This window comes from Myodes glareolus, chromosome 4 (assembly GCF_982192425.1).
Source record: "Myodes glareolus chromosome 4, mMyoGla1.1, whole genome shotgun sequence".
Taxonomy (NCBI): Eukaryota; Metazoa; Chordata; class Mammalia; order Rodentia; family Cricetidae; genus Myodes; species Myodes glareolus.
This window is the reverse complement of record NC_142029.1, coordinates 106,586,593-106,598,219: the sequence shown is the minus strand read 5'-3', so window position 1 is coordinate 106,598,219 and position 11,627 is coordinate 106,586,593. Positions and strand designations below refer to the sequence as shown.

Genomic DNA, 11,627 nt, shown 5'->3' with positions numbered 1-11,627 from the left:
GTAAAAAATTAATAAAAACAAGTATAATATAATTTGAAAGTTGAAGCAAGTACAAATGTTATGAAAAGCAAACTCTCTTTTCAAGACATCTGGAAAGCTGGGAAGAATAGCCATATATAATTCAAATAATCATCAAGGCTACAGTGATAACTCCCTAATAAAAGTCAATGTAATACTACTTACAACAGGCAATAACCAGGACCAGAAAGGAAGATCTTTTCTAGCCAGGCACTTACACTCATGTGCATAGAAACATATACATATACATACACATACATGTAATAGCTGTAAAAAGTAAGGTTTAGAATATCCAGAGATGTAAAGCATGAAAATGTTCAAAGTACTACTCAAATGTCTTCAAGGCTTGAAAAACTCAGAAACTATAGGAGAAAATGTCTCAGTAATGTACAAAATGGTAAATGATGTTTAACATTCAATAACAGTAAGATATATATATGTTTGATATATATGAATTTTATAGGTATAAAATATGAAAATGTGAATTTGTTTGCCTGCTTTTGGAATTTGGTATGAGAAAATATATCCCATGTATAATGTGAATATCACTTATCAAAATTTTATCAAGATCAATAAACAGAAATAAAATAAACTAAAGACAATTTTAGGATAGATTTTTTGTCAGTGTGGTGTATAGATCACATCAACACCCAAGATATTGTGGGTATTTAAACAGTTCTTTTCTTGGTAGGGCCATTAAAGACTCAAGTCAAAATCAAGTAATACATTATGGAAGGCAAGGTACTTTTGTGATAAGTTTCCTTAAGGCTTTCTTCATATCCCTATTCCTTAGACTATAAATAAAAGGGTTCAACATTTGAGGGAGGACAGTGTACATCATATATGACACTGTAGTGATCTGAGGTGAAACACTAATTGCAGAGCTGACATAAACTCCCACTGCCGCCCCATAGAATAATGACACAACTACAAAGTGAGACCCACAAGTGGAAAAGGCTTTATACCTTCCTCTCATTGAAGATATTCTCAAAATAGAAGAGACAATTCGGGTATAAGAGAAAATTATTCCAGAGATTGGAATGCCACCAAATATAAATGTTGCAAGATATATCAGAATATAGTTGATGAGAGTATCAGAACAGGCAAGCTTAATGACCTGAGCCAGTTCACAGAAGAACAGAGGAAGTTGGAGGTTTGTGCAAAATGAGACCCTCAGTATCATCAGGCACTGTAATAAACTGTTCACTATGCTAATGGTCAGTGATGATAGAATTAGCAGACCACAGAAGTTTGGATTCATAATTGCTGTGTAGTTAAGGGGGTGGCAAATAGCTGCATAGCGGTCATAAGCCATTGCAGCAAGGACACAGCTTTCTAATACAGCAAAATTCAAAACAAAGCAGGCCTGAGTAAGACAGCCCATGTAACTGATGCTCTGATCCTGTGTGTGGATATTTCTCAGCATATTGGGGACTGTTGTTGTACTAAGGCAGATGTCAGTAAATGAAAGTTTGGAGAGAAAGAGGTACATGGGTGTTTGTAGATGGGATTCAGAGCTGACCGCAAGAATGATGAGCAGATTTCCCAGAATTGTGACCAGATATGTAAAGAGGAACAGGCCAAAGATGAGGGGCTCCATTGTAGCATCATGTGTCAGTTTCAATAGAAAAAAGTAGAAGATGCTTGTTTCATTTCCAGGTTTCATGTTGATGATAATCCTAATGAAAACAAGTAGAATAAAATAATTAAAGACCATGCTTCAACATCACTTGGAGGCATGTTAGAGATCAAGGTTTTACTCTAAACTCAAACACATTCTTCAATCTCATTTAAAAGATAGACCAGTAGATAATACCTGAAATTTCATGCAGTTGGTTTTGATACATGCTGATATTTTTCACTTAAATATATTCTATATTTCTGTAGGGAAGTACTTGCAGGTTGACACACATATAGAGGACATAATGGAGCTTATAGGAATAAGGGCTCCCCTTTGCCCCATGAGTTTTGGACTAGGACTCAGGCTGTCAATCTTGGTAATGGGAGGCATTACTTTGAAAGATCTGTATATGTTGAAGTTTGGAGAAATATATATGAATGAAGATCTCTACCATTTCCATGGAGAGAACTACAGACAAAAGTAGTATTCCCTGTTAAAAAGCTATCATTAACTTTTTATTACTTTTAGTGCCATTTTTAAATACAATTTCTAATAAATTCACACATTCTTTTTAAGAGGATTTTTTGTAATAGAAAGTTAATATATTTTAAAGTGAAAATTCCTCTCATTACTACATAAGTATTATTAAATTATTTTATTATTACAATGAAATAATTGAAATTAAGTCATTTTCAATCCCTATGAATCTATAAAACAGAAGCTAGAGTTAACACATTTTGAGAAGAGCTGAATAATTTTAATAAACAACAGATTCCATTTGCTGCATATTTGTCATTTTCAGTGTGACTTACTGATAATCATTTTTACCACTTCCAAAATAATTTTGATTATTAAAAAAGCAATACAGAAGAAATATTATTCTGGTCTTGGAAAAATTCAAAATAATATTTTTATTGATTCTCTGGGACTTCACAACATGAACCCCAATCACACTTATTTAGATATGGGATTTACCTCTGTATGTGTTGTATGTGATGAATTACATTGGTTAATAAAGAAACTGCTTTGGACTGGCATGACAAAATAGATGTATGTAGGGTAAACTAAACTGAATTCTGGGAGAAAGAAGGCAGAGTCAGTCAGAAGCCATATAGTCCCGCTGGAGACAGATGATGGAACTTTACCCAGTAAGTCACAGCCTCGTGGCAATATACAGATTAATGGAGATGGTTTAATTTAAGATATGAATTAACCAGAAATATGCTTAAACTATTGGCCAGAAAGTATTGCAAATAATATGGTTACTGTGTGATTATTTCAGGGCCCAGCAGCTGGGAACAAACAAGTGGCCTCCTATTACAGATTGATACAAACGTGAACTCCTGTTACAGATTGACACCAACGTGGCAAATGAAAATCCACCGAAAACATGAGAGAGTTTAGGCAGGAATTCTAGGCAAAACAAAACAAAGCAAAACAGAGTTAGCACAGCTTAATGCTGTGACTCCTTTATGAGATGTTTTCCTCATTTAGAAGTAGCATAAAAAAGTCACAAGATTTTACAGGGTAGTGTTTTGCCTTGTGCTGATAGTACAAACTCTGGTTCTTTCAGGAGGCCAAATATTTAAATGGAGTTTGTAGGCAGCTTGCTGCAAGTTATTTGGTGACAGCATGGGCCAAATGGTTATTAGAGTTGAGGTGGAGATGGCAGCACCCACTCACTTGTCTCAGAGTCAGAAAACAGACTTCTTCCATGTTAACTGGGCAGAGCAAGCAGGCAAGGCCATATTTGCTCTAGCAATGCCACCACTTAGGTTTTAAATAAGCACTTAAAATTTTAAGGAGCAGTCCTGGTCAGAGAATGATGACAAATACACAATAAAAAAAAATCAGATAAAAAAGACAAGTAAACGGGTCACAGTGTTGCATACATGATTGTAGGCTGAGAAAAAAGAAAAATAGTATAGAAACTATGACAAGAAGTAAATCATTTAAATAAATAAAACTAATTCCTTTAGAGTGAGAGTACATACAGTCATAGGTTCGAGAAATAAAGATAATAAAATAAACATTAAGTATGTAGAAAACATAATAGAGTAAAGAAAATAAGCCCCATAAAGATGGAATATACACACAGAGTCAGGATTATATATATTATTGTGTTTTCTCTGAATTTTTGATTGTGAAACAGTTATGTACAGAGATACATTTCATTGTATGGGCTGCTAACCTAAAGCAACATATTTGTTTTAAAGGTTTCTTGATTTCAAAACTTGTATCTAAGTACAAGTTGCTTTGAAAAAGAGGATCTTTTGTTTCAAGAGAAGATGAGAATCTGTGGAATCCGTCCAGACTAATGTGGTTTGATGGACCAAAACACCCTGCAAGGTGGCCTTGATTACCCACAAAAATACTTTGCACAACAGAAAGCAGAAAGCAATTTGGAGTGAACAATGCCCAAATTCCCAAATAGTACTTATAAATGTTATAAATGTTTGCTTTCATTTAAAGTGGGATATGCTATAGATATAATTATTTTGCGTTGGTATGAATTTATTGCAAATTTTAAGTCAAGTTTTCATATTCATACTTTTACTCTTGATTAAGGTATTGTGTTTATGCTGTTCATTTAAAATGTAATGTATAATTAAGAGATATATGGTAATAGATAGATAGTCAAGCTTGCAGTCTTGTTACACTTTCCAGATGTACAGAGTGTAGTTCAGATGGATAGCTATTCTTCAAACATTCAATGACTAAAGAATATGGCATTTAAAATATTTTAATAAGTTGGGACTTTTATGACATGAGACACATCTGTTCCTGCAGTATCAATTACTTAAAGAGGATGATTGACATTGAAGAGAATCCTTACGGAGTTTGCTTTCCATTTGGCAAGAAACTACCCTTGTTTCTACTGCTTTATGCTATACTGTGGGATTTAAACACACAGGTCCCACAGAAAAATGACTGCTGAACTTGCCTAAAGATGAGATGGTCCTTTGGGATTCCTGCTTCATGAAAGAGTCTTCAGGACATTTTTCAAGACACAGAAGAAAGTGACTGACATTCTGTCAATATAGGTTGAACTGTCTTTTAAATTTCATGCTTCATAGAAAAATCTGCTGGATACTATGGGCCTATAGGCTGAAGATAGATGCTCCAATAATACAGAAGAATTTTATGTGACTGTTTAGGCAGCAAGATGTCTCTTAATTCTAGAGCTTTGGAACATTGGAAAAAAACATTGTTTTGCTTGCAATGCACTTCCTGATTACATAGGAAATATTATATCCTTCTGGGGTCTTTGATGGAGTTGAGAATAAATAGTTATAATTACAATTTTTCTTAGTTATGATAAAATATAAAGTATATATAAAGATTTTAAATGTAATTCTTGATGGATGCCTGTTTTCTTTTATGTAATTTTTTCTGTATTAAAATTAAAACATTCATTTTTATTTAAACAGGAAGGGGAGGTGATATGGGATTCACCTCTGTATGCTCTGAATACCATTGGTTAATAAAGAAAGTGCTTTGGCTTGGCAGGGCAAAATAGAGGTAGGTGGGGAAAACTAAACTAAATATTGGGAGAAAGAAGGCAGAGTCAGTGAGAAGCTATGCTACCCCACCACAGACAGATATCAGAACTTGACCTGTAAGTCACAGTCTCTTGGCAATATGCAGATTAATTGAGATGGTTTAATTTAAATTATGAGCTATCCAGAAACATGTTTAAGCTATTAGCAAAACATTATTGCAAATAATATGGTTTCAGTGTGATTATTTTTGGGCTGAGAAGCTGGGAACAAGCAAATAGCCTCCTACTACATTATTCCCCAGTCCCTCCATGTCTGCCCCTCAACCCTTATTACCCTCCTAAAAAAGAAAAGATAAAAATGAAATTATAAATAAATGTAAACCTAATTTCTGTTATCTATATACTCTCTCAAGTAATGGTCAAACTCTCAGTGGTCTTACACTTAAATAGAGCATAGTACTACCTTATCCATAACCCTGTCAGACATCCAGGTACCATATTGATGTGAGTGACCTGTACTGTCACCTGAGCCCATGTTGATGTCCATCATCTGGATGCTTCTGAAGGACCTGACTGGGTCACTGGTCATAGTGCATCAAGGGGCCAAGTTTGTGGTCTGTGCTGTAGCAAGTCAGAAATCATGTGGATGTCTATCATCCATGCTGTGGCTGACTGTGAAGAGCAAGTAGGCTACTTTGTCTGTGATATTGATAACTAAAGATGCACAGTTGAAAGTCAGGGTCATGGAAGGCTTCTATGAGAATTCCTACTATTCCTAAAGTGTATCAGGCTAGACAGGAAGCCATGGAAAAGGAGTTTTTAAAAGTGTGATAGGGATGCTCTCCACAGCTGAAATTTTGATATCTTCATATTCCCATAGTAATATATGCAACTCCACATTTTCATAAATAATTCTACGCCATTGTTCATCCCTGTATTTCTTTCCAACTCTTTAGTCCATTTTCTGTTTTCACATCTTCCCTGTTGTATTATACTCCTCACTTCCTCATAACCTCTTTATTTCCTTGTCTTCTTTCTGCCTTTATGATTTGTCTCCACAGTAGAGCTACACACACACACACACACACACACACACACACACACACACATACACACAAAGAGAGAGAGAGAGAGAGAGAGAGAGAGAGTGAGAGAGAGAGAGAGAGAGAAAGAGAGAAAGAGAGAAAGAGAGAGAGGTAGGGCAGACAGAAAAAGACATAGGGAGGGAGTGAAGAAAGGAGAGAGAGGAAAGGAGGGAGAAAGAGGAACTAAAACTAGTAACAGCATATAAGACAAAATGTATCATATGTTATCTTTTCAGTCTTCATTATTTCACTTCACCCTATCGTACCATTTAGTCATATATTTCATAATTTCCTTTTTCCTCACAGGGAATAAATTTAATTGTTTATATGAACCATATTTTCATTGTGCATTTATCTTTTCCTTTCTACTGTGAATACATCAGCAATGAACATGAATACAAAATATTCTGTACTTACAATATAGAGACCCTTAGCTAAATGCCCTGGATTGTGTAAGTTACATTTTCAGTTCTTATTTTCTTTTTTGGAAAAACCTGCATCAACGATTTTCATAGTGATTGTCCTAGCTTAACTTCCCAGAAGCAGAAATAATGTCTTCTCTTTCTTTCTTATCTTGCCAACATTTTCTCTTAGCAGAACATATTTTTAACATAAATTCATTCATTTTTTTCAAAGTGCTGAAATGAAAATTTAGCTTTTCAATCAGGAAAATTTCACACAGTATAAAAAAGAAAATTTTGGCCTAAAATTATATGATATTTTTAAGAAATAGTCATCAAATATTGGATTCAACTCAGATATGGAAAGATTATGTGTAACTGAGACTTCATGTTTTTCACTACCATCCTGGTTATACAAGAGAACACTTAGTCATGTGTGCATATAACCACAATATATTGGTGATTACTATATAAAACTCAGGCAGAGAATTTTCCTATGTGACACATTTAAGATATGCAGAGTTCTACTTATGTGTTTGTAGAGTTTCAGGGGGCTAAGCCATTATTTGCTAGTTGTAATATGAGATTCAGAGACCCAGTATGATACAGATAGTAACACAATTTTTCAAGCAGTGAGGTTCTGAGTGCTGTTTTTCCTACTAGAAAATAGAAGCTTGTATGTGTTTGAATTGCTTGTTCATAGTAACCATTCTAACTGTCATTTTTATCACACCACTCACACTGGATAAAAGCAAATATTCAATTATATTTCAGTGTGTCTTGATTAACACCAAAAAAGGTTTTGTTTCTTGAAGTAAACAGAACAATAAACTCATCATAAAAATCAATACATAATAATATTTATGCATTTTATGTTGAATTTCTAAGCTATGAACCTTTTTAATGGCTCTAAAATTTCATCAGAAAGAATAATATGTAATATAAGTTGGAAACAGAACAGAAAACACATATAGTATGAGCATTATGGAAATCAAAGTAATGACAGAATGCTAAAATACCTTATGGAACATTGATCATATAGAAAAATACAAACTTAAAATGATATGAAGCTTTATACTACTTGCAGCAATATCTGTAAAGAAATATATGATAAACAGCAAGAATTGATCCATGAATGAGTTAGATATATCAATCATACCTTATCAAAATAATAACTATACCTAAAGTGATTAGAAGTGGATATCAAGGAATTACCTTGCTCAGGAAGCTAATAATCTTCCTGTGTATAAAATACAGATAAAACAGGTGAACATTAGCTTCTCAGGCAATATTTTCTGTAGTAGTAGGCATAGGCTTTTCTTCCTGAAATAGGTAGATCTACTGAATGAAATATTCTCAGACTGGTTCTTACTCTTTCTATCTCCCTAAAGGTGGGATATCCAAAGTTTCTCATTAAAGTAACTATGACATTATCATTAAAATCCCTTGAGGGCCTGCCACTAAGGAAGAAAGTATAGATGTGACTTCATCACTGGTGATATAATGAATCCTTGAGAGAATAGTCCTCATTCAGTTTTTCTCGACATCTTTACTTATTATTATCACTTATTTCATACATTAAGAATGCCACTCTTGGGTATATACCCAAAGGATGCTCAATCATATTTGTTTAACTGTGTTCATAGCAGCATTATTTTTAATGGCCAGAAAATGGAAACAACCTAAAAGCCTCTCAACTGATGAATGGCTGAACAAAATGTGGCTCATTTATACATTAGCATACTACTCAGCTGTAAAAAATAATGGCAGCTTTAATTTTGCATGCAAATGGATGGAATTATAAAACACTATTTTGAGTGAGAAATAATAATATGGCAGGTATTCACTAATAAGTGGATATTAGCTATTAACTAAGTTCATGATCCTAGAGAAGCTAAGAAATAAGGTGAACCTGGAAAGTAAAAATATACAAATCAACAGACAAATTTGGGAGCATGGGTATGGGGGGAGAGGGAAGGTAGAAATGGAAGAGGAGTGAAGAAGAGGAGGAGTGAGGAGAACTTGAGTAAATGGGTTAGTTGAGAAGGATGTGGACAAAGATGAAAGTAGGGAAAGACATATCTTGATTGAGGGAGCCATTTTGAAGTTAGCCAGAAACCAGGCTCTAAAAAATTCCCGGGATTCCATAAGAAGACACTAAGCAATAAAGAGGGTACCTGAACTGGCCTTGCTCTGTGGTCAGATTGATGATTATCTTAAATATCACCATAGAACCTTTGTCTAACAACAGATGAAAACAGAGACATAGACTCATATTGGAGCACTGGACTGAGTTCCCAAGGTTCAGTTGAAGAGCAGAAGGAAGAAGAATATGAACAAGGAAGTCTAGACTATGAGGTGTCACACACTGAGACATTGTGTCTGGGCTAATGGGAACTCAACAACTCCAACTTGATTAGGAATGATTGAGCATGGGATCAAACTAGTCCCTCTGAATGTGGTTGACAGTTGGAGCAGACTGAGGGGCCAAAGACAATAGCACTGGGATTTGTCTCTACTTCAAGAACTGGCTTTTGGTTGTCATATTCTCTTTGGATGTATACCTTGCTCAACCTGGATGTCATGGGGATGGCCTTGGACTTTCCACAGGGCAGGGTGTTTTGCCCTCTTTTAATTGGAAGGGGGAGGTGGGGAAGGTGTGTGGAAGGAATGGGAGGGAAGGGGGAAGAGGGGAGAAAGTGGGAATTTGGACATGTATTTTTTAAGTAATAAGAAACAAGTATAACATAATTTGAAAGTTGCAGCAAGTACAAATGTTATGAAAAGCAAACTCTCTTTTCAAGACATCTGGAAAGCTGGGAAGAATAGCCATATATATTTCAAATAATCATCAAGGCTACAGTGATAACTCCCTAATAAAAGTCAATGTAAAGCCACTTACAACAGGCAATATCCACGACCAGGAAGAAAGATCTTTTCTAGCTAGGCACCTACACTCATGTACATAGAAACATATACATATATATATATACACACATACATGTAATAGCTGTAAAAAATAAGGTTTAGAATATCCAGAGAAGTAAAGCAAGTATAATATTCAAAGTACTACTCAAATTTCTTCAAGGCAAATACTTTTTTGGGTTGAAAAAATCAGAAACTATAGGAGACAATGTCTGGGTAAAGTAGAAAATCGTAAATGATTTTTAACCTTCTATTTCAAAGTAAGATAATAATACTTGAGATATATGAATTTTATAGATAGCATGTGGCTATAAAAGTTCTGAACATGAAAAAAGTGTATATTTGCAGGGACCAAAAGGTCAACTCTATTGTCTTATTAAAACATTTAGTAAGATTGTTTTTAAATATAACTAAATCAAAATACCTTAATTTTCTACCTCCAATACCTCTATGTATCCCATCTTCCATCTCAAATTAATTGACTCATTTTCAATTGCTATTTAATACATAAATATGCTCTATTTATGAATTTATTTACTTATCATACCTATATCTGATTTTATATAGGATAAAAGTATGAAGATGTGAATTTGTTTGCATGTTTTTGGTACATGGTATGAGAAAATATATCCCATGTATAATATGAATATCACTTATCAAAATTTTATCAAGATCAAAATATGGAAAGGTAATAAATCAAGAACAATATATGGATAGATTTTCTTGTCAGTGTGATGTATAGATCACAGCAACACCCAAGATATTGTGGGTATTTAAACAGTTATTTTTGGTAGGACTCATGAAAGACTCAAGTCAAAATCAAGTAATACATCATAGAAGGCAAGGTACTTTTGTGATAAGTTTCCTTAAGGCTTTCTTCATATCCCCATTCCTTAGACTATAAATAAAGGGGTTTAACATTTGAGGGAAGACAGTGTACATCATATATGACACTGTAGTGATCTGAGGTGAAACACTAATTGCAGAGCTGACATAAACTCCCACTCCTGCACCATAGAATATTGACACAACTACAAAGTGAGACCCACAAGTGGAAAAAGCTTTATACCTTCCTCTCATTGAAGATATTCTCAAAATAGAAGAGACAATTCGGGTATAAGAGAAAATTATTCCAGAGATTGGAATGCCACCAAATATAAATGTTGCAAGATATATCAGGATATAGTTGATGAGAGTATCAGAACAGGCAAGCTTAATGACCTGAGCCAGTTCACAGAAGAACAGAGGAAGTTGGAGGTTTGTGCAAAATGAGACCCTCAGTATCATCAGGCACTGTAATAAACTGTTCACTATGCTAATGGTCAGTGATGATAGAATTAGCAGACCACAGAAGTTTGGATTCATAATTGCTGTGTAGTTAAGGGGGTGGCAAATAGCTGCATAGCGGTCATAAGCCATTGCAGCAAGGACACAGCTTTCTAATACAGCAAAATTCAAAACAAAGCAGGCCTGAGTAAGACAGCCCATGTAACTGATGCTCTGATCCTGTGTGTGGATATTTCTCAGCATATTGGGGACTGTTGTTGTACTAAGGCAGATGTCAGTAAATGAAAGTTTGGAGAGAAAGAGGTACATGGGTGTTTGTAGATGGGATTCAGAGCTGACCGCAAGAATGATGAGCAGATTTCCCAGAATTGTGACCAGATATGTAAAGAGGAACAGGCCAAAGATGAGGGGCTCCATTGTAACATCATGTGTCAGTTTCAATAGAAAAAAGTAGAAGATGCTTGTTTCATTTCCAGGTTTCATGTTGATGATAATCCTAATGAAAACAAGTAGAATAAAATAATTAGAGACCATGCTTCAACATCACTTGGAGGCACGTTAGAGATCAAGGTTTTACTCTAAACTCAAACACATTCTTCAATCTCATTTAAAAGATAGACCAGTAGATAATACCTGAAATTTCATGCAGTTGGTTTTGATACATGCTGATATTTTTCACTTAAATATATTCTATATTTCTGTAGGGAAGTACTTGCAGGTTGACAGACATATAGAGGACATAATGGAGCTTATAGGAATAAGGGCTCCCCTTTGCCCCATGAGTTTTG

The 11,627-nt window shown here is 34.7% G+C and overlaps 2 protein-coding genes across 2 annotated transcripts; both read right to left on the bottom strand.

The window, feature by feature from the left end:
* Positions 1-745: 745 nt before the first annotated feature.
* On the bottom strand, positions 746-1,716 carry LOC148122423 (olfactory receptor 7G2-like). The gene has a single exon (XM_087905951.1). The coding sequence runs from the start codon at positions 1,682-1,684 to the stop codon at positions 746-748; it is 939 nt and encodes a 312-aa protein (XP_087762077.1). The 5' UTR covers positions 1,685-1,716.
* An 8,667-nt stretch (positions 1,717-10,383) lies between these two features.
* Positions 10,384-11,325, bottom strand: LOC148122422 (olfactory receptor 7G2-like). Its single transcript, XM_087905105.1, has one exon. The coding sequence runs from the start codon at positions 11,320-11,322 to the stop codon at positions 10,384-10,386; it is 939 nt and encodes a 312-aa protein (XP_087761231.1). The 5' UTR covers positions 11,323-11,325.
* Between the last annotated feature and the right edge of the window lie 302 nt (positions 11,326-11,627).

Coding starts and splice junctions, on each gene's coding strand:
- LOC148122423 (XM_087905951.1), bottom strand. CDS start 1,684: ATGAAACCTGGAAATGAAACAAGCATCTTCTACTTTTTTCTATTGAAA.
- LOC148122422 (XM_087905105.1), bottom strand. CDS start 11,322: ATGAAACCTGGAAATGAAACAAGCATCTTCTACTTTTTTCTATTGAAA.